This window comes from Solea solea, chromosome 3, assembly GCF_958295425.1.
Source record: "Solea solea chromosome 3, fSolSol10.1, whole genome shotgun sequence".
NCBI classification, from domain to species: domain Eukaryota; kingdom Metazoa; phylum Chordata; class Actinopteri; order Pleuronectiformes; family Soleidae; genus Solea; species Solea solea.
Window position 1 is genome coordinate 22,123,000 of NC_081136.1, and position 24,573 is coordinate 22,147,572.

The 24,573-nt window shown below is 38.9% G+C and overlaps 1 protein-coding gene across 5 annotated transcripts in view; it reads right to left on the reverse strand.

Moving 5' to 3' along the window:
* sbf1 (SET binding factor 1) overlaps positions 1-24,573 on the reverse strand; it is a 69,082-nt gene that overhangs the window by 28,836 nt on the left and 15,673 nt on the right. For 2 of the 5 annotated variants that reach the window (XM_058623749.1, XM_058623747.1), the window contains exons 2-10: positions 15,141-15,226; positions 12,839-12,976; positions 9,092-9,220; positions 8,882-8,992; positions 8,015-8,092; positions 4,437-4,466; positions 1,349-1,454; positions 427-559; positions 205-313 (exon numbers count right to left, since the gene is read on the reverse strand). In XM_058623749.1, the coding sequence (XP_058479732.1) occupies positions 205-313; positions 427-559; positions 1,349-1,454; positions 4,437-4,466; positions 8,015-8,092; positions 8,882-8,992; positions 9,092-9,220; positions 12,839-12,976; positions 15,141-15,226 (920 nt within the window). The remainder of the gene's footprint in view (positions 1-204; positions 314-426; positions 560-1,348; positions 1,455-4,436; positions 4,467-8,014; positions 8,093-8,881; positions 8,993-9,091; positions 9,221-12,838; positions 12,977-15,140; positions 15,227-24,573) is intronic. The other 3 variants (XM_058623750.1, XM_058623748.1, XM_058623751.1) reach the window with 3 other exon arrangements.

Here is a 24,573-nt window from a genome sequence, read left to right on the forward strand (position 1 = left end):
ACACGGCTCTATAATTCTGGTAGTGTTTCCCAATTTGCTTTAACCACCAGTTAAACAAACTGAGACAAAAACTAAAATCTCCAATGGCTGTAGTGTGTATACAACCATGCTACAGCAGCATCTGTATGTGTTGAATACTAGGGGGTGGAACCAAACTGTAGAAATGAGGCATTATGCTCCTTGATCATTGAGATGAGAACTTACCAGTTCTTGTGTTTCGGAGCGGAAGAATGAATTGACACCGATGATGAAGGGAGTGGGAGTGCTCAGCACCTCTAGCAGTTTTCCTGGTAGGATGGGAATGTAGGTGAAGCTGAAAGAAAAATGAACAGAGGAGATTTTTCACATCAGCTTCTCGTAGGTGCAGTTTAACTGACAAAAACAACGAGAGAAGACAGTACTGACAGAGCACAGGTGGAAACACACCTGTATTTGAGGGGGAACATGATGGCCAGAAGTCCCCGGCAGGCGTCCGTTAGTCTCTGATAACTGCTGGACAGGAAGAGGATCTTGTGTTCCGTCAGGGCGGCACAGAACAGATACAATACATTGACTATACCTGAGGAAGAAGAGAGCACATACAGAACATCACTAACAGCTCAGGAGGAAGAAGTAACTTTAATTTAATAACATGCCTTGTTTCTCATTTATCATCTAGACTTACTATACTAACTTGTTCAGTTTTCCTTCATTACTACACTGTAAAAGACAATTTTAAACAATGTTTGTTGTTTTCTATGACACATGCGTGCTGCAAATGAGATGCAGATGTTCACCCACAGTGAAAACAAGTTTAACTGAAAGATTACAGAGAAAATCTGCAATTTTAGTTTGAGGGGACAATGGATTTGCAGGTCTACTGCCGCTCAGTTTTGTCACTAAGATAATATCAAACCAAGGATTTACAACACCAAATAACACATTTGAACTGATGGGGGCAGCAGTGGATCAAAAACTTCTGTGTATTGTGAAGTTAAATCGCTAACTTCCTAAATGGAATTTGGTGTGGCAAGAATCATCATTACTATTATTATTATTGTTATTATCATCATTATTATTGTTATTATTATTATTATTAAGTGGCTAAAATCAGTTTCTTCCTTTGAGGCTGTCATGTTTTCAGTGAACGTGCTGGCTATATGTCAATATATCCTTTAATGAAATATAAACATTGCAACCAGACTTAGCTGGTCAAATACATTACAGTTTAAAACATGTCTAATAGCATATTGCAACTTTTTGTTATTATTTAAAATGTTTCATCACAACTAATATCTACCTGTTTACTAGACACTAGAATTCACTATATGATTTAATTAATCCCATCCCCATATTGTAATGTTCATACCAAGCTGTCTGAAGAGCTGGGCCACAGTACTCCCGCTGATAGGAAGTGAGTCACTGATGGGAGTCTGGATGACTTGCCGGTCGCCCGCACCTAATGTTATAGTCCTCTACAGATTAGAGAGACAAGGAGAGAAAATAAATATCAACAGGAGAAGGGACGGGGGTAAAGAGAAGGGAGGGGGTGAGTAAATCATGGAACAAACTGCTTTTCTCAGAAAACCAGGGTTTGACAGCTCGGTTTAATCACAGTGGTGCGTGAAATCAGCATGAGTCAGCAACAGAGAGAGATGGAGAATCCCAGAAGCTTAGCAGGTACGTGACAAATAAGACAAAAGCCATTCCAGCTGATCAGGGTGTGAATGGAGCTGTGCAGAAGTCGATGCCAACAACCTTTACTGCACTAACATCACCACAACAATGAGCCTTAATGGGACACTGACATCCCAGTGACACGGCAGGTGTCATGCACTGGTGATTTTACCAGTAAAAAGAGAAAAGGGACTTAACAAGGGGAGGATATGTATATGATTCTGTTAAGATGATAAAACATGTGTACTCTTAGCATTCAAAGGTACAACTAATGTAAATATACACTGCATGAGTACCAATAGCTTGCATAGTGTTTTGCTATTGAGGCTCTGAGCTTTTGGTAGCTGGTCCAGAGGGGTGCATTTGAGGAATTGTGTACGTAAATATGCTACATTTATATGGTGTTGTGAAGTATTAATGACCTGTCCTGTACATAATACGAACGTCTTGATTTTAAGCTCATGAATTCTGCTGGAAAGCAGCAACAGAGTAATTGGACACTCGTGGCTATGTGGCTAATGTCGCTAATGGCAGAAAGTAGGTCAAAGCATCCATCAGAAGCACCCTCCACACAGACCAGACTGAATATTGGTCTTGCATTTCCATAATGAAGACCTATACGAGGTGCAAAAAGGCTCCAAAGTCACTGGAAGGAAGCCCTTCTTTCGCTGAACTTCCTGGATGTTCCCTGAAATAACTTGATGCATTATGTAACATGTCTGTTTTCATTGGTGACCAGCTAGTATAGAGGTCAAGACGCCAAGTGACTAGGCTTCTATGAGCCCCCATGTTGGCAGTCTCAGATGAGGCACAATAAACAGGACAGGTGGCTGGATTTAACCTGTCAGAGTTCACTGCACACTTTAAATCTACAGAGATCGCCTGATATATCACAAAACTTTACAGAGTGAATATATCTGATCCTTATGCTGCCCCCAGTGAGCTATTTACAAGTTTAGAAACAGCGAGAGAGGACATTATTGCAGACCTGCAGTATCCTGACATCTTCAACTTCCTGATTACATCCCTTCTTACTCCACAGTCACTGAAAGTTTTACAAGAGCCTGGAGGGAAACAACTGGACGATATCTGGCTTTGCAACAAACATTCAACAATGGAGGCTACCGGCTAAAAATAGGATTGTCACTGGACAGGTAAGAATCGTGTCAGCATAACATTAACATTAGCAATGGGTAGTGTAATGTTAATAGTTGCTGTGTTAACGTTGCTGTACAGACTTCTATGTCAGTTAGACTGAGTCCATTATTTACCGAAAGTTTATCACTCATTGCTCCCATCGCTCCAATGTCTATAGCTCACTGTGAGCACGTTCATAACAGTGATTCACCACCACCGTCTCAATGGATCTGATAAATTGTTCTCTCGTTAGCCAGTGTCTGACTGTTTTGGCATCCCAAGGTACAATAGCTATCCACCATCTTTACTTTTACGATGAAGATGTCATATTTGTGCTCAACTACGACGGCCAATGGCACGGAAGTATTGCATACTGGGAAATTTACTCAGCTGCTGTGTAATATGTAAAAGGGTGGTGTAGTAACATCTTAGACTAAGACACTGTGTCTGATCACTGTGAACCAGAGAAGAGCTGATTGATTTGTTTGTGGTTAAACAGTACAATTACAATTCATCAACACAACTAAGCTCTGCAACACAAGACAACAAGACTATCAGACAAGGAGGAAGTACTTCTGAACCATTTTCATTTAACATTCCAGGTCCTACATTCTATGTCCCAGTGCTTAGGAAGAGCAAAATGACAACTTTAAGCAACAGCACTGCTGTTATGTTAATTTATGAATTCCATTTGATTGGACATGCAATTCATTTAAGGAATAAAGGTGTTAATGTGGAAGTGGTTCACAGTTACCCAGCCTGTAAGGCTGTGTGGGCAGGGTAGGAGGGCTAAGCGCAGTATTAGCTCATGCTCTCTACAGCAGCGATAGCATCTGCAAACATAAACCAGCTGTTAGCATTTCAATACTGTGACCCAACACCTGATCATTTGCTGTATTCACTGATTGGCTTCAGAAAGTTTCTGTGACGGGAGAGAAGGTTTTAAAGACATGTTAATGAATGTTTATGCTAATGTGGGAGTTTCAGGGACTGTATGCCTGACTGACACTGTTCACTGATGTGGATCATTTCTTCACTACTTTTCCATCCTTGCACTTAGTATTCTGTGGTAGACTGGCCATCATTATTCCTGGGTCATATGGTGCCTTCTGTTTGTAGTCTAAACTCGGAATTTCTGAGGTCCTGAACTCGTATTTCCAACTCAGAAACTCAACCGCGACTTGGGATTACAAAATTGCTACCACCACACAAGTACTGCCACTATTACTGTACCATACATACAGAGCTCAGAAAAAAGGCATTCTGCTACTTTGAGCCTTTAACATGTAACATAGTTGACTACACTTGCTTTGAGACTTATTTTAGCTTCACTAGAGAAAGTATTTTTGGAAACATAATGTGTAAATCTGCTACCACTTGGCAATTTTAGATGAATATTTGAAACCATTTAAATGTGTTTTCCATTTCCATTAATGGAGAAGCTAATGCTTGCATCAAAGGTACAGCGTGGTGCTGTGCAAAAGAATGATCAGTTGTTGGTCACATACTGAATCTGAATTAAAAGCATTTTCATTTTTTTTCTCCTGTCACAGGAGGTGTTTGTGGATTGGCTGATGGAGAAGAGGAAGCTAAGCTCAAAGCTGATTGGTAGCGAGTGGGAGAATGAAGTCAGGCTGGCGTACCAAACTCTCCTCTCTCTCCTCTTGGCCCGGCTACACAAGCACTCAGCAGACAGACAAACAAAAACACACACACACAAACACACATACACACAGCAGAATAAGACGCAGGTTAGAAAGACCAGGTGCGAGGGCACCTGATGCCCCCACTTGACAACAATGTATGTGGACAGTAAAACAAGGAAGCTACACAAACAATGGCATCATGAACATGAACTGCACACAATGACAGCTGTGTAAAAAACATAGAATGAGTAGAACAATAGACATGAGCAACACATGCAAAAAAATAAAACCATCATTGTGGGATTCAAAAGCGCAAAAACAACAACAGATGATGGTTCATGTCACTTCATAATGTAATATATAGAATAGCAGTAATAAAATATGATTGATGGGAAAAGAAGCTGCCGTTAGCTTCGTAGTCCTAGATACCGGTTTTTATTTATATTAACAGAGACTCAAAGTTGAATCAGAACCCATTTAAATTAACTACAGTATACTGTATGAACCTCTACATGGTTCTGAAATTACACTGTAATAATAATAATGAAAACTAATCTGTTTTACTTTCAAAAATGAAAGTTGCCTCCTTTCCCATCACCTTGTGACTGTTTTGAAACCACAAGTAATAAATAAACAGGTAATAAAACTGATACTGAACAGCACAGTTCCCAACTGACACACCAAAAACAGAAGAGGTAAAGATTAAAGGAAAGCATGTGTCTCTTCATGTGACAGAAAGTAGCAATGAAAAAACAAAAAAACCTTTTGTTTCACTTTTAAGTAATGCCCTACAGCTTTAATGTGTTAGACCTAATTGAAGCTCTACCAGTCAGAGCATTTGGCAGTGAGACAGGCTATGTCCAGAAACTGAGATTGGAATTTCCTCTGTCACATTAATTATTATAGAGACAACAGCCCACAAACATGAAGAAATTAACTGTCCTCCATACTAAAGAGAGGTCCTCCTCCACCATTTGACAGTAACACACACAGACAACACACACACTTTATCTCAGGGACTGACTGTGTTGTTCAACAAGACTTTGCCGGGAAAGATGCATTTAAAAATGGGTGCTTTTAGCTTGCAAGAAGGTCATATTACTGTTGTTATTTAGCAATTTACCATTATTCCACATCAGGGCAACAGCCTGAAGTTCAGCTCACATTTGAGTTGTGCAAAATGAAGAACCGGTGTTGTTACATCACACTGATCAATTTGTCACAACCTTGTGTTTAACCACAGTAAAAAAAGAAAAAGATAATGGCTGTCTTAAAAAACAAAAACTCAAATATATTTTTAGTTATTGGATTCAACAGCCTGCTTATCTGCCAGTGTATTTAAAAAGGTCTAATATGCAACATTCTGCCTTAAAAGATTATAAGTAGTATTTAGTTGGTGGACTTCATGTGCATTTGCAGAAGTGATGAAATGCATGTGGTTTCTTGAATGCATCTTGAAGCTGCTCCTCTAATGGAGCTTTTCCATTACAAAGTTCTAGCACAACTCGGCTCAACTCAACTCGTTTTGTATTTTCTTTTTCAATAGCGATAGTACCTGGGACCTGGGTTATTTTTTTTAGTTCCAAGCGAGCTGAGCTGATACTAAAATGTGATGTCAACAGACTGCCGGACACTGATTGGTCAGAGAGCGTCGTCACTGGAAGAGTCATGAGTGTGACATCCCAAAAGAGAACCAAACCAAATAAAAACACTTAAAAATCCCATAACATGCGTTAATCTCCAATGGTTAGCAATGAAATTTCTAAAATCTCAATATTTAACAGAGGAGTCTGGTGTATTTGGGGACAGCACTGCCAAAAGCATCAATCAATAACTTTATTCATATATTATATGAAATGACTATTTTCACTGTGAACTGGTAAAATACACATGATAGCTAACTGATAGCCATCATGATCACTTTGGGTTTGGTCTGACACACAAGTTCAACTGCAGTGACCAATGATGCTAATGGTATTACATTTAACCTTTAAAGTTAGCCCAAAATTAAACCCACTTTGTTACCTTTGAATGAGTCTGAATCAGTTTGGATTGATGTTCATTTTGTCTATTTTGTTTTATTAAGTGCATGATAGTTATGATAAAATTGATTTTAATCGAGGTTTAGTTGACTTTATATATAGACATTTTATTCTTAACAAAAGAAAAACATATATTTCAGTGTAGTTTTAGTCAATGGAAACCGCTGACATGTTTTTGTCAAGTTACTTTGAACATATAAAGTTTTACGAGTGAAGCAAAAAACATGTTAAACATTCTGTTTTTCTCCTAAACTCTCGGATTATTTTTTCACACATTTTGTGTGGGCTTAAGAGTACATTTCCCAAAATAAGCATCAGTTTGAGCATCAGTTTGAGCATCAGTTCTCACAGAAAGGAAACACTCAAAAGTGACTGTGCTTTTAACGAAAGAAGAAAAAAAAAGAAAGCGAAAGAAACGAAAGAGAAAGAAATGTGGTCTTGGAGGTAAGAATGCATGTAATGAAAATGTCTTAAAATGAATTTTAAAAAAAAAACCTGGTTAACTGATTGTCTAAATGATAAATATGATATATATAAAATAATGTAAATGTAACACATACTTTATATGCAAACATACAAAACAAAAGTGTGTGTCTGGTAGAAAGTCTGAAGATTACTGTTGCTAAAGCCTACTTGATGTTTAAATATGGATATCATGTTAGTGTCCTGTAGCTGGAGTTTGTTATAAGTTTCTGTACAGAGGTTGGTGTGAACAGACAGGTTCCCTGGTAATGACCAATATTAAGTTCTTCTTAAGGCTTCTAGAAAAGTCTGTGTAATTATACAGTTCCTGGAATGTGTGTTTGTGTATGTGGGTCACTTTTTCTAAAGTGGCCTGTTTACCTCTTGAGTCGAAAGAACAGAACTGTTTGTCCAGACAAAAAACTCCTGACAAATTATAGGCATTTAAAAGACTGACCGTGTTTCTGTTACATTTTACATTGCATTAAGGGTAACATACAGTGAAACCAATCAATAATATTTAAATAAGGAATTTAAATTTTGTTTTGGGCCAAAATAGCTCAGGTACCTTATTTAAAAAGTAAGTTTTTTAGTTTTGTACAGTTTAAGGAAATCTGTGCTTTAACCTCTGATGCTGATTCAATCTTATTCTCTCATTTAGATTCTGTGCTTTTATTTTGGAAGCCATCCGCTGTCCCATATGGCCAACACAGCAAATAAATGACACGTGTGTATGTATAGCATCTGAATGAGGGAAGAATTTGAAAATAATGCTAATAGATGCAACAACTCAACAAAATGATATTGCAAGAGAAGACAACAACACAAGAAATTAAATGTTTCGAATTACTAACACAATCCCTTGGAAGCTGTTTGATCACAAAAACACAAATAGGCAGGTCAAAAACAGCTGAAGCGCCATCAATCACACTTGAAATGATTTGAAATGACTGCAGGACAGAACACATTCCTCAAAGGAAAGAAAACAACTCATTTCTGCTTGATTAACAGAATCAGTGACATCGAGCTGATTGGTTTTGATTGGTGAAGCTTGCGGGATGTGGATGTTACCTGGAGACAGGCCAGCAGCCAGTCACAGGCCAGAGCCTGAGGAACCTTTTCTAAACTACATACTGGAGACTCATCTATCTGTAAGACAGAGGAACCAGCGTATAACAGGGTGCACACACAAGTGACACGTGTTACAATAGTGGAATATAAATTCAGATAAAAGAAAAAGACTAAACCTTTTCCTGTTTTTTGTGTTTGTGCACCACAAGCATGCATCAGCAGAGATGGAATGAAATTACTGACAATAAATCAATAATATTTGGAGAGGAAAACAAAAAAAATGTATTCTTAAAAAAATAGTAATGGTCAAGAAAAACAGATGAAAAATAGCACAATATGTTTTGAGGAATCACTTTGATTTAGCGTCAGTCTGCTTAAGTATCATGCCATATGTAAATCCAAACTTAAAATGTCTACACTTGAGTGAATTTACAGGAGTTTTGTCCATGAGAGATATGAAGTTAAACCAAGTGTATGAGGAAGATTAGCATCATTCTGAACCTTGTGACTTTCTTATTATACATTAAAACCATTTATTTTAAACAAATGCTTATGCAGGCACGTTACCAGCACTTCCACACATGCATAGTTGTCATCTCTATGTCCACAGCTAAAAACTTACCTAGCTGATAACGGTGCAAGTTTTATGATGCCAGCAGTCAACATTGAGTGCAAATGCAGAGCGTGATGCGAGCTGGCAGCACCTAGCTTTGCCTCTGAGCAGTGCTAACTGCTATGGTATGGTAGAACATGTACTACCCAGGAGAACTAAGCAACATAAATGTGTTATGATCCTCTTTTTGCCTTTGCCTTAGTTAAGTTTGTCTTGGTGAAAGTGTGAGGAGGAGGATTGGTCAGTAATTGTACCTGGGAACCTCCAGCGATGGGGATGATACAAGTGAGGAGATTTCCGACCACTGTTTCCAAAGGCACAGTCAGGCCATCTACGTAGATGGTGTAGACCAGACCCAGACAGTTCTGTTCAATCAACAAGAAGCAATGAAGATGTCAACAAAGTCTAGAAATAATGTCTAGAAACAATGTAATGGAGTGTAAATATTGTTTTGTGCATCATACCCTGAACACCTCGGTGTAATCCAGTCGGGACACCAGCACCAGACTCTTTGGCGCAAAGACCTTCGCTGACTGGACGACAGACAGCTCATCGTCTACCTCATCTGCCTCACTGGTCTCAGCCTTCTGCAGCTGAACACAGAACAGAGATGGATGCAATCAAAGCTGAGAAAAACATCAAATCATAAAACTGGTTTCACTCAACAGGGTTCATATAGAAAACACAGAAAAATCAGGGTACGCAAGTTGTACACAACAGAAAATACACACTACCCGAACCCAGACACAATAAAGACCCAGGTTTAGTTTGGGACTGCAAACAGTTATTATTTTCATCATCAATTCATTGAAATATTGATTGACAGATCAAGCATTTGACTGCTTGGTCTCCAAATTGTCAGAAAAAAGCGCAAAATATTTAATGTTATTTCCCAAACCCACAACAATAACATACTCATGCGTCTGGTATTGTCCAGAAAAAAAATGAATCTCAACCTAACGAGTATGAAAATAGCAGGCAATTAACTTAGAATTCAGCTACTAATTGATTTATTGTTGCAGCCCTCGTTCAATCATGAGCATGAGTCTTGTGCTCTATATAACAACAGACAACATTAATATTGTAGGTCAGGAGTTTTAAATTTAAATTAAACAATAGACATGAGCAACACATGCATTTAAATTTAATTTATTTAGACTCAGAGTAAACAGGCTAGCAAATGGTGTGCACCTGTCGGCACTGCGGATGCAAATAAATGCACCTCCGGTCACACCAGCTGTGAAACTGAGGTGTCAGATGTACTGACTGGAGTTACTATGGTTATTACATTAATGATTTACTTGTTGATTATCTAATGGTTAATTCGGCTCAACGTTGACTGTTTATGCATGTTTTCTCACTTCAAGAGCAGATGAGTCATAAGTAACTTGATGCTGTGACTTTTTTTCTCTCTCCCTGAGCTGCCTGTTTAGGTTGAGTTTCTGTCTCTGCTGGGCGTTTTATTTTGTGAGTTGTGTGAGACAGGGCAGAAGCTGCTGCTTTAGCGATACATCTGTTGCATTTCTTATCCAAACACCACCAATGTCAGCGCTGCACACACCTGCCAATTTTGAAGCCTGTCCAAAAAAAACACTTTTGGACAATTGATTAATAGATGTGATTAACTAGTTAATTTAATGTGAATGAGCACATGGGTAGTACCCAAGTGGATAAGTTAAGCCGTGTTTCCACTGAGTGGAACAATTCAGTTCGGTACAGTACAGTACTTTTTTTGCGTTCCATCCTTTGGTATCCCTCCCTTGGGGTACCAGAGTAAAATGGTACGGTATGATCACGATGGCTCCACCCATGACAACCAGTTGAATGGGCAACAGAAAATCACAAAATAAACATTACACTTATTGTGGATTAGCATACAAAAAATCAATCGACGTAGCAGTCCACTGGACTGATGGAGTCAAATGTCCACTCTCACTCGAGCTGTTCTGTAAGTATATCGGAAAAATATACGATTTTGCAAATCCCCAGTATTTTTGTTTCTGTTTCAGTATTTTCTGTTATACTGCCCGGTTTATCGTGATACCACCCTGAGAAAATAGTTTGGTACCCAACCCGATACCTCACTTCCTACAGTGAGGGCTCATAATGGTGGCACATTATGATGTACTATCTTTTAAATGTGTCAAGTAAATGGTAAATGGTCTGTATTTTTATATACCCATTCACCCACCCTTTTATTTATTTATTTATTCATTTATTTTGAACATGTAAAAACAAAACAGACAAAGAAAACATGCAGATGGGCATTCCACCGCATTGGTACACAAACTCTATCAATTTACATGTTCAGGAGTGGGAGGAAGTATAAACTTATTTATTCCCACCCAGTGGCGGCCGGTGACGTTTTATTTTGAGGGGGCGCAATCGGCAAGTCAGTTTTTCAGATGGACTGTGGTAACATAGTCCAGTGGTGATATGCAGTTACCGCACACTAAAACACACCAAAGCACCATTCTCATGCCTGATACCGTAATTTTAAAAGATTCACTTAAATGAAACAAAAAATACACAACAAAAAGTTTTTGTCTGTATTTTCAGGCCTTTGAATTTTGCCTTCTCTATCACTCCTTGGTTCGCATAGCATTTTCCATATGTATCCTTGTCTGTTTGTGTTTATTATTATTGTTCAGAGAAATGTTTTAAGTCTGTATTACCTGTCGTCCGTTCTCATTCGTTTATATTCTATTTTTTTGTCCGGCTTATTGTCCTTGTAGTTGCTATCATAAAGTGTAAAAACAGGGAGGTGGTCACTGATATCACTGATTAATAGTGAAAATGTTATCTATTAACGTGGCACAGTGAGGTGTTATTCTGCTGGGTCTAGTGATTTTTGGATAAAGGCTCATGCTATACATTGTATTGATGAACTCATCTGTCATTTTGTGATTGGTAGGGTTTATGAGGTCGATGTTGAAATCCCCACAAATGAAATGTACTTGACTCCTTCTTGAAAACGTATTTTCCATCCAGTTGTTGAATACTTCAAAACTCGACCCAGGTGCTCTATATATATATATATATATATACACAACTGATAATAACTTTTTCTTTTATTCTTTGTGAATTTCTACTGATATGCATTCAAGCACATTATCAACAACACCTGACATACCATCCACCACCTTAAAGTTCAAAGCTTTATGAACATATATGGCTACTCCTCCACCACCCTTGTTAAGTCTATTTATGTAATTGCTTTCATATCGATCGAGTTCAAACTCCATACCTTTGTCATTTTTAATCCTAGTTTCTTTCCAGTGACAACTTGCTCTACCAGTTTGGGCTTTTTTTCCCCTCAGCCAAATCACATTACTCTCTAGTCCGCTTCATGCCCAAACCAGAGAGACAGTGATCATCCAATCATAGCAAACGATTGGGAAGTGCCATGGATTTTTTTTCTCATTCCCCACCCTGTTTAGAGTGTAGCGGGAAGCCACGGCTTAAAATGAAACAAAATGAGGCAGTTGATCCCTAAAAAGAACTCCACCTCCATTATATGAAACTGGTTCGGCTTTTCCCCATATGACAAGGCACAAACAACAGGTATTTGCAAGGTTTTCACAGACAAGGTTCGCTCGTCATCCACGTAAAGAGACAGCGTCCTGAACAATATGGTAACTTTAGACCCAAACAAACCACTTCAACACAGGCACTTAATAAAGACAGTCTGTATGAGAAGACGAGTAAGCGGTGGGAAGAATTGGAGCAAAGTTCACACTGTTGTTTACCTTTAAAATTAAAATTAAATTTTTGAGTTGAGCAAAACAGTCTGAAAGAGAGTGACCTTGCGCACTTGTTAAATGTCCATCATACTTGGCACAAGTTGGCAAAATTGCAGAAACTCAAAATTTGTTCAGAAATGTTCTTTGGCCTAAATGCTATATGTTATTATTATGTTTTTGTTTTTACAGAGGGAAATTTACATGCAAAATAGTAAAAAGATAATCGATGTAAAAAAACTGTGATAAAATCTCGATCGTGATTTTACTGTAAAAAACAAAACTTTTTTTCCAAATCACCCACACCTAGTGTCGAGTTCCAGGGTGTTACATGACTACCATGTCATAAACAGCAAACAATCACAACACTGCTCTTGTGACAGGACACCAATAATGCATTGTGTCATTGTTTCCTGCATTAATGGCAGGTCAAAGGTGCCCAGGACATGATGTAGCTGATGTCTCTCTCACCTGCGGATTGTCCAGGCCCTCCCAAAAGGTGAAGCAGGCACAGTAGTGACGCTCTGAGTTGATGTCCGTCAAAACCGCTACAAAGAAGGAGGTGGGCTGCCGCTCAGGAACCAGCTGCCAACGGCTGGGCTGACAGAACTAGAGAGAAGGAAAGCAGAGGTGGAAGGAGCAGGTGAGAGGGTGAAGGCAGCAGAGGTGATAGAGGGAGACCATTGGACATGGGTTGGAATCAGATGGAAATGGGAAGAAATGGCAGAAAAAACCAACAGAGCAATATTAACTCACATTTATGACATATTAGGGTCACGTGTTTAAACAGTGATTCATTCAGGGCTGTATAGTAATGCAACTAAACAAGTTCTGACAATGTTCCGTCTGCTTTAATCATATTGCAACACCACTGAATGAATACAAATACTGACTGAACACAAAGAAACATTTCTTCTCCTTTGCAATCACACTGTTTGTCAGTGTCAAACATTCACTGGTAAAACAAGAAATGTTAATGGAGCAATCAAAACTGTAAGTGCTGACCACACTGAGCAAACAGAAAGTCAATATTAGCAGAGTTTAATGGCATTTACTGTGTTATGGTGATTCACTTGGTTGCTCCATTGATTTGATGACTCTGAAGTTGATCTTTATCCATGTGTTAACATGTTTCACTTGTGTCCTTACAACGATTCACATCACTAAAGAAGCATATGGTCAAATCCAGAAAACTGGTCTGTTTTGCAAATTGTGTTCCATTCTCTCATTCTCTCTCTTCTCTAACCCTAACCCTTTGTGCAGTTAACTAAAGAGATCAGCTCATCTGATGCATCTGTGGCAGACGTTATGTCCTTAATTGCAGCACTAAAGTTGCTTTCTCAGTGTCAGTGTTGAGACGGACCACGGAGTGAAAACAATGAAAAGTGCACTCTTAAGAGTCTGTCAACACACGTTTACTTCATCGCAACTGTACTTGATCCTCGTCATAAAGATCATTAGGTAGAACTTTATTGTCATTGTACAACATACAACGAAATTAAGGGGCTTGGGTGTGGGGATAAAGCAGCGCATAGGGAAATGATCCAGGCTGAATTTGATATGGAGAAGCTGCTTTGAGACGTAAATACGTCCGATAATAGTAGCCAGCGTAGATGTCAAGGAGGTAGCAGCCTATTCAACCTCCTGTTAGGAGGTCATTGGTCATCGTGGTGGAACTTGGCATGTTTGCCAATGTACAATAACACATTTTAAAGCCAATGTTGGTCAATATCAATATTGTCCCGCTTTCCTTAAGAGTGGACACCAGTGTGATTGACAGCTGGTATCATCCTATAGGAGCCTGGTTGCAGGTGACGTCTGTGAATTTCCGGTTGCAAAACCTCAACATAGTGCCAGTCAAATTGCCAACATCAAGGCTTGAAACAAAGAGTTTAGATTCTTAAGGACGATGCGAGTAGATGAGAGGAGGAGGAGAACTGTGAGAGGGCAGCAATGCGCCTCTCATATACAGCCAGCTAAAAACTATTAGAAGAAGTAGAAGTCACCTGCCAAGTTTGAACCAATGGACTTGGACTCGAGATTAAGAAATGTGACCAAGGACTTTTAACTGTGGAGGGCAGTATTACACCTCTCAGTTCACAGCCAGCCGCAAATTATTAGAAGAAGGAAGGAGAAGCCACTACCAGTTGCCACTTGGAACTAATATCACAGCATGGTACTGCACAAAAGTGGAACAGAAGGCTTTGCAGTACGCTGTGAAGACTGCACAAAACATCAGTGGTGTACAGCTGCCTGCAGTGGAGGACATCTACTTGTCTAAATGTCAGGGCCTCCAAGATTATTGGACTCTAATGTTGCACATCATCTCTTTGAACTGCTTACCTCTGGCAGACATTACAGGTTTTACACTCACACAACACAAGGATGGTGAGAAGCTTCTTTCCCATAGCTGTCAAACAACGGAAGTGAACCTGACTGTTGAAATGACCAAGGTTTCAAACTACATAGAGAACCATGGAAATGTTCTCATAGTTGTCATACATCATTTTGCTGAGGCCCTAACACTTAGACACACATCAACTGATATCAAGTGACACTGAAAAAAAAGAAAAACACCTCTCATCTAGGTCAGCATGTGATTAATGTTTCCAATTATATATCTTGTAATACTAACAGTTGTGCCACGGCCAAAACCACTAGTCTGGCACAGGAAATAAATTCTTTGACCTGACAGTGTTAAGTGTCTTGTTGTAGCTACTGAGCTACACAGGAACATATGTATGTGTGTGTGTGTGTGCGTGTGTTGACTTACCAGCTCAATGCCTTGTGGGAATGGGCTGTCCTCCCAGTCTTTCTCAGGAAACCGCTGGAGAATGCGACCTTGACCTTCACCTTCCACTGTGGAGACAGAGGGACACATACAGTTCATTCTGTTTTTCATCCACATTATTCGTTGACTGATTAATTCCACTAACAAGTAGAGGTGTAAAAAAAATTGATTCATATTTCATGTTTGTTTTCCAGAATGATTCTTAATTGATTCAAAGATACTGAGATATCAGTATTATTTCAAAGATCTGTACCATTGCAGCATAGTAGAAAACACAGGCTTCAGTTTTATGATTACAAGGGAGCCATAGTATGTCATCCCGTCACATAACTTTTATTCACTTCCTTTGTGTAGCTGCTAAAGTATGTTTATATCTTCTTTGATATAAGCAGACATCTATTGTTACAAATATAAACATTTACATATCCAGGGAAGTGTGTTGTGCTGCTGTCTGTCTGTAGTCTGTTAAACAGTAGTGGGATGTGTTAAAGGGCCTGTTTGCTGGTTAGTGAGGCCATTTCCACTGTTGGCCTGAGCCTGTTTCTTCACAGCAGCACTGTGTGACATGACAAAGGCCGGCTTATGTAACCAACCACTGCATTTCGCTAAGAGAATACAATATATTTTCCCAATACAAATACTTTCAATCCAACATAAAGCGTGACAAAAGGAAAAAAACATGATCCATGCCAATATAAAGAAGATTTTAATTAGGACTTTGATATAATCTGGATTTCAAGTACTACAATTTTGCCCCTAAGAAGACAACACAGCATATGTGTCTTTACCAAAGCAACAAATATAGAAGCAGACACACAGAGACAATATAAATAACAGAAAGTAGACCAGCTCCCAAAACACACAGATAAAGGCTGGTGCATACTCAATCCCCATGCAAAAAACTTGCAACTTTAGTTTAGATGCAAGTCGAGGAGGTCAACAGGCAGTATAATGAAAATGTGTCACGTTGCAGTGATCATGTCAGCTGTATGGGCTGCGAGCAAGAAAAAAGTGTGATTTTGCGTGTAAAAACACGCCAAGAGTGCTAGTTATCACTTTAGCGCGAGTTGTTTTCGTAGTTACATCTCTGTCCTTATGATGCATGTGGCGATGTCCTGTGCTCTGCTACATGTGCAAAAGATAGCTTACACCGTGGTTGTCTTGTCGACAACACGAATGTTGTTGACAGAACTCACAGGGAACGCAAAATATTTCCAAACTTGGTATTTCAGAGAAGTGGGAGGGGGTTTGAGTTCTATCAATGTGTCGCCCAAATCAGCAGTTGCCATGGTTACAATTAGTTGGAACCAGCTTGGGGTTAGTGGGAGGAAGTAATGTGTAGTGATGCTACAATGCTACGACCACAACATTGTTTTTCTTCCCCCTCTGACAGGACGACACACTGGGGGCATGGCTAAATCAATCAATATATAATATTTAATTTATAATATTTTGTGTATTTCACTATAGGTATTCAATAAAGTAAATATAATGATTATCAATTTAACAACCTTTAAAACTGGGATAATTGTTCACATGCCACAAATGTGTATCTGACTGTGGTTTCATGGTGTGTACATGGAAGATTTCCATTTATCTTTGGTGGTCGTGTGCATTCATTGTAGGTCATAAAACGACATGGACATACAAATATTGTACGTTTACACAACACGGCTGTGAAGTTATTAATAGTAATGTAATGATTTTTTTAAAAAAACACTATTCTGATAAAAAAAGGACTTTGTTGTGACACTTAAGAATATGACTTGGCCCTCGTCTGTACACTGTGATGAGTCATGTGGTACAGTACACTGAGGCTGCTGCATGCTGGGACATGATGTCACATCCCAAATATCTAGTCAGAGAGAGCAGAGAATGTGTCACCTGGTATGGCCATAAGTTATGTAGGTGTGTGTGTGTGTTACTGAGACACACACACACACACACACACACACACACACACACACACAGAGGCACCATCTGCCAGCAGTCAAGCAGGGTGGGGTTTATTCCGCAACAAGTTAAAGCAGGACATCCTGCAGCTGAGAGAGGACTGTATGAATGAGCCCGCTGGGAGTGACACGCAGGCCTCCGGACCACAGACACTACACACACACAGAAGAACACACCACCTCTCAAATTTGGTTTCTTGTACACTTTTCCCCTTAAAAGCATTTAACCAAACCTTACTGCACTACAGAGTAGACAGTGCTGAGAGAAAGATGCTAAATCTGTGTCTCCTCCTAAGATTTTCATTCTTATTAAAGCATTCAGATGGGTAAAACTGGCAAAACTGCAGTGTAAGGCAGCATATTGATGTGCAGTGCATTTTCTGTCACACCTCTTTCATACCCATTCACACACTGCTGGCACAGCCGGCAAGAGCAAGGTGGGGTTAAGTGTCTTGACCAAGACTAGTAGACTAGCAAAGCAGGGAATCAAACCCACAACCTTCCATTAGAAAGACCACTTGCCCAACCACTAATCCACCGTCGCCCCCCTCTCACGTCACAATTATCCTGACCAAAATAATTGCTCTTCACATTGTAATACTGTAAAAAAGTCTTTAAATGGCTCAATGAATGAATCACATTACATGAATGGTTGTTTTCGTTTCATATCTGGAAATGGACACAACCATATGACCATACCCTGCCTTTATTTGGTTCAAATCTGTGAGGAAATGTTACAAAAAATATGTAATTATGTTGTTGTATGTCAGAAGAAAACACCAGTCCAATGTTTTGAAGGTGGAGCTTTCACTAGAGGGCCAAAGGGAATGACAGTGATTCATAATATTATTGTAATAACAGCAATACATCTACTTCAAACCCTGACACTGGCTCCAAAACACACTCAAATGACAAATAAAAAAAAAATAGTGGTATGGTGCTTCGCAGATAAGATTCATATTATTATTGAAAATATAATAATAGATAAGATTCTTGAATAAAATAAATCATACATTCATGAAATAAATGTTAAGGTGTAGGCTCCCTCCTCTGGTACTTCAAAATAAATCGCTACAACTGAATTTTACCAAGCTTTCCAGCATTTTACTGACACGATATACGAATGACTTTCTTATTCACAATAAACCATTCATTCATTGTTTACTGATTTATCTTACACATGAGGGTCGTGGGGGCCATTGGAGCCAATCCCAACTGACAAAGGGCGAAAGGCGGGGTCACACCTTGGACAGATTGCCAGTTCATTGCAGGGTCAACATACAGATACAAATTTCCATTATACAGTTCGACCCTCGACGTGGGCAGGGTCGTTAAAGTAAAGCTGCACGAAACTGCCGCGACACAAACATACAAACTAGTGATAAGCAAAGTGAATCTTTTCAGTGTACTGAATCATTAGAATCAGTTTATTAAAAAGATTTGTTCACCAAATATTTATATTTATCATAGAGTACATCTGGCACGACCAGAGCACAGTCTCTGTCTGACACAGTCACGGGTTGTGATTCGGCTCACGATTGCTGGCTTTCGGCAGTACTACCACCAAAATGACCAGACGCCACGTTTTATTATTGGCTAAGCTTGTTTGGAACCTCACTAGAGAACGTATTGAAAAAAGCACCAGGTACTATCCGTAAAGGAAAAGCAAGTAAACAAGTTGAGCTGAGCCGAGCTCAAACTGGATAATGGAAAAGCGCAGCAAGTCCAGTATGATGTCTGTGTACAAATACAGTAGGTTCTTTGGAATGTAAACAAAACTTGACTTCACAAAAGCAGCAATTACTCAGAGAAATGACAAGGTGCAGGGTGAGCTAGTGGCTGTGCCGTGGTAACGACAATTTAGAACCACTGCAACACCATTTTATAAATGTTTTAGTTACAGAAAAGGAAACTAGAGACAAAAATGTCAGCATTTGTACTCGAGTCATTGTTCATAAAGCTTTTTAGCTACACTGCTGTAAAACATGCAGATTTATCTCTGCTGTGATTGTAATCAGGCTGAGTCCAACCAGTGACGAGACAATGTACAAAGAGATTCTCACTTCACTATGAAACTGTGGTGGGACAAATTTTTCCATTATAACAACATGACGGTGATGAATCGCAAACAGTGACATGGATATGCTGCGCTAAGTTAAAGCATCTGCTACTCACAGTCCATGTGTCTTATAACTTATGCTTTACTGTTTTGTACTCCTTTAGCGTTAACGTTAGCCAAAAATACATTCTTGGTCCACACATAAAGCAGGAAAATGTGTTAACAATTAAGACAAAGGCTGCAACTAAGAATTCATTTCATAATCTATTAATCTGTCGATTGTTTTCTCGATTAATCAAGTACATGTTTGGTCCATTAAATATCAGAAAATGTTGATTGGCATTTCAAAAACTCCAACATGATGATGTTCTTAAATGTCTTGTTTTGTCCACAAACCAAAATGACTCAGTTTTAATGATTTCTTTGTTGTGTTTGGCACAAAGAAACCAGAAAATATTCACATTTAAGAAGTTTAAGAAAACTTAAGTCAAACCAGTTATTTGATTATCATAATAGTTGCCAATTATTTTTGCAATCAATTGATCGATTAATAAAATAAACGCTGCAGCCTTAATTAAGACATATTTAACTTTGGTTTGAATAAAATATATAAATCCATCTTGAGGCTTTTACACATAAACGGCAAAAAATAAATAGCATTATAACTCAGAGGTGACTTTGGACGCACCCCAACAATTAAAATGAGTACAACATGACTCAGCAAATTAATTACAAGAAACCTGGGGTGAAAAGTGTGGCACTAATTAAAGTTTAATCAGCGTCTCAGCTATTTTAGTATTTAATCATTTTAACATTCAATGTGGTGTGTGCAGTGATGCTAATACACAATGTTACATGCTAATACATGAGGATGTTAGCATATCATCTCATGTTATTTGGATGGGCCTGTGCTCTAAACATTCAGTCACTTTATGTTAGTTCATGTTGTTTTTTGTCCTTTGTTAATTACAAGTACCACCTAAAAAAATATTGAGCTCTCAAAGTAACATTATCGCCGACGTTAAAATACGGTGGTGTAAACAGGCCGAGCAAAGTCAGCCATTGACTTTTAACAGGAGGCAGATTTATGCCCAATTAGGTAATTTGCTCTCTCATCATCCTCCTCTTCCTCTCATATACTTCAGACACTGGTAAAGCCAAATTAGATTAAGAAGGAGCGAGAGATAAGGTAAATTATTATTATAATTTGATTTGTTATTTTTTTATTTTCCTAACCCTAACCCATGTGCGCCAGTAAAAATTCCTCAGCTCCATTCCAATCACATACCGTGGTATATAAAGTAGGACAGTATTTCTTATTTTCCTCCAAGTACCACCAGAAGCTAGTGTACCACAGCTTGACCACCATGGATCTAGAACACTTAATATTAATATGTTATGTCTTTCCTGGTCCTCCATTGACACACTCATTAGTACCACTGCCACACATCAAGTGACCTCATCCGTAAAATAAATAAATGAATTAAACTTATATAAAGTTTAATTCATAAAACTAAACATATAAAAAACTATGTAGCTGTCAGTAATATCGCAATATCATCTTGCACCAGGAGTGACACAATTTCCATGCATTTCGCTTTAAACTACAAAGATTTCTTTAAAATACTTGTAAAGAAGCCAGAGACGCTCATTTAGCAAAACAAAACTGATAAAAGCACTGAACTGGAAGATGAAATAGGATTCCCTACAAAGATTTCCAAATTGAAAAAAAGAAGGGGTTATCTAGAGAACAAGCTACATGAACAAACTGCATTCTTAGATAAAATTCTTCAACGCCATTACTTATCACAGAGGCACTGAGTTCACGATGCTGATGGAGCAGACTGATACTGGAGTGGAACTAAGCTGGTTACAGCAAGCACAGGGGTCACATCAGAGCTTCTGACTTATGAGGGTGGTTTTCCCAGAAAACACCGACTTCTCCTCAGTTACAGCGACAAGGTTCGTTTAGAGACTTGTAACACCATCTGTCACAACAGCCACTGCACACAAATCACTTTCACTTTGAGCGAGCCAGTATGTCATTACAGCTGGAGTACGCAGAATGTTAGAAACATTGCTGACTGTGGAGTCTCATCCTTGGGTCATGACACACCAACTTTTAGGATGGAGGCTCTCTGTACTGAGCTCCAGAGGAGCATGTTCAGAAACACACACACACACACACACACACACACTTCATAAAAGGACAGACAACCCAAGGCACGCTCTCCATCTCTGAAATTCTACACCCATATTAACATTTTTGAATGACTTTTAGGCTTCTACTACAACTATTGTTTAAATTAGCACTTTAATGCCTTGAAAGAACAGCGTTAGGTGCAAAATGTGCACAGCCAATCTTGCATGGCACAGCATCACAACATCACTGCATGAGCACATGAAGAGGAAGCATGTTGGAGCCATGGGTGAAGGAGATTCACAGTAAGTTTGTAGTAAATTAACAAACTTGCAGACCTATTTAGGACACGTTATTTTTATACGAAACAGCACCCAATCATTAATTTAGCCATCAACTCAAACACAATTGTAAGTTTTTTTAACAGATTTTTTTTGCCCATACCAGCCCAGCCCTTTGTAGTATGCATGTAGTAAGGATAGCACAATATCACTTTTTCTTTTCTGATACTGATATCACAACCTCGAGTACCCAACGATACAATATTAGTCCATTACAGTCATTGTAGACCTTTTAAACTATGAATGTGTGCTAGCCATTTCAAGCTATTTTACAGGCATAATTCCTGAACGGACATTGTGCTCCAATAAAGAAGAAATAAAGCACATAACATGAATTGGCTAAAATCCTGTTGCTGATTTTCATTTACAACTTTACAGTCTGTGCATAGAGAAGCATGCAATATATATAGAATTTTTGGAATGTACCGGATTCAACATGTTTCACTTACAGTATCTGATCCCGTGATCCCCGAGTATAGGACCACATCCCTAGCATGTAGCATCTTTTTACTTTTTCAGTGTTCCATTGCATTCAGGCAGTCTGATGCTGGGATAGCAAAATTTACCCCAAAATATTGTGCATGCAAGAAGCGCTGTCTCACCCTCTGAACTGTCCAGCTAAATTTCCCCAAGACTATAAAAACAGTGTCCGGAGGAGGTACAGAATTCTAGTTCTTTCTGTCACTAAATGAATATCATGAAAAACATGATCAACAAGGCAATCAGTGATGGCAGACTTCTTCCCATTCATGCAACAAGCCTCTGTCGGCCTATATGCACAACAGACTCTGTGATGCAACGTTTAAGTGTCTGACTCCAGATCAGAAGGTTGCATGTTCAAATCCTGTTAGGGTCAAAATTCTAAAAAAGTTATTCTAACCGGCCTCTGTTGCTCATATTGCAACTATGGTGTGGAAGCGTGTGCACGGACACACACAGCCACCAAAAACAATACTCCACTCCCACTTTGTGGCCGAAGTAATAAGTCCAAAACTATGCTGCTTACACCAGCCTTTATAATAATTAAAATAACATCACTAGATGTGGTGATATATTGTCGTTCTTTGTCATGCAATAAGATAATTGATACGCCAGGGCAAAGAATATTTGAATTAACAAATAAAGTAAGTAAATAGTCCCTGCCAGTTTCACTCACTGGGCGTCACTACTTCATGTCTCCTCATGGCAGCGCTGCTCAAATGAATGAGGAAAACCAGTTACCTGGTTTTCCTCATTCATGGAAAATATTGTTCTCCCAAAAAGAAGAAATAAACAGCCCAAACATGACTCAGCCAAAATGCTTTGGCTGTTTTTTATTAACATGTTTTTATTGTATCGGATTTCACATTTATATGTGTCCAATATCCGATCCAGTGATTTTTGACCAGTATCGGACAGTGTATACCGACACTGAACGATACCGATTCCCATCCCTACTATTCAGTCATAGTAACTCTGCTTTTTGGGATTCATTGTCAAAGATGGAATGCATCTTTGGCTGTTCAGATCGCCTGGATCAAACCAGCAATTATTAAATTTTATGTTTTATTTCCAGCTCCTGCTGAAGTACTGCAGTGTGTCACTGAATTGCACGCTTTGTATTGGCAGAATGATGAGCTACCACACACACAGCAAGGTTCTACACCAAGGTCTGTTGATCTTGTTGACCGCATTTAAACACTATGGTGAGTTTCTGTAATACCAGCATAGCAGAATACGGCCTGTGAGCCACAGCCCAGACCTCCCAGCACGAGCCAAGCAAACAGAAAGAGAATATGGTTTTAACTATTTAAAATACAAAAAAAAAGGCATTGATATGTGTCGGCCACTGTACATATTGTTGCTGTACATACGTTTTTTAAACTCACAAAGTTCAAATCATACAATCCATGAGCCTGACGAATTAAGTGTGTTTGGTCAGGGTAGAATAAAGGAGGCCAGGAATCTGTTTCATTAAATAATCCATGATAACTAATTATCCATGATAAATCCTTCCTGGGTTCCCACAGTATGAAATCAAACTTAAATTTTGCAAATAATATGACAATGTTGTACATGGTACTTTGTGGGAATAGAAGAATCACACACACGTGACTGTGGCCAGAGGAACCGACGTGCAACTGAGTCAAACTACTGTGGGTTTACAACTAATAGAAACATTTACTTTAGATCAGTTTGACATTGAAACCTCACCCTGAAAGGAAAGCTAAATCAGAAGATGAATCGGTTATTAATCAATTAAGAAAGTAATTGATAAATATTTTGATAATTGATAAACTGGCTGGAGTGTTGTTTTAAATTCTTAAATGTGAATATTTTCAGATTTGAGGACAAAAAAATCATTAAAACGGAATACTTTTGGTTTGTGGACCCAAAAAGACATCTGCGAACATCATTATTTCAAGGTTTGGGAAAGAACAATCAATGTTCTGACATTTTATAGACCAAACAACGCATCAATTAATCAAAGAATTATCAAAAGATGAATCAATTATGAAAATAATTCTCGCTGCTCGCTGCCAGATCGTTACCGTTCATGAGTGGTAAACTACGTCAGGCCGATCTCTGAAGTTTTCAAAGTGATTCTTCCCCGTGCTTCTGTGAACTCATTCTCGTGTTTTTTCTACTCGTTTCAGAAGATCCTCCAACCTGCTCGCTGCCTCCCTGGACCCGCTCCTCTCCCAGCTACCTCACCGCTACCCTCCACCTGCCATCTTCAGCCCCCCTCCTGCCAAACTTTTCCACCAAATAAACCTGTTTGTTGCTCAGCTCTAAGTCTGTGTACTGGTCCTAATACCCACTGGTTGTCACAGCCTGTCTGTGTTTGAGTGGCACATGAAACAGGAAGTCAGGCAGTCTGTAGTGATGACTGTACATCAGTGTAGCTAATGATGTCAGACAACAGTTTCCAAAAGGCTCACTA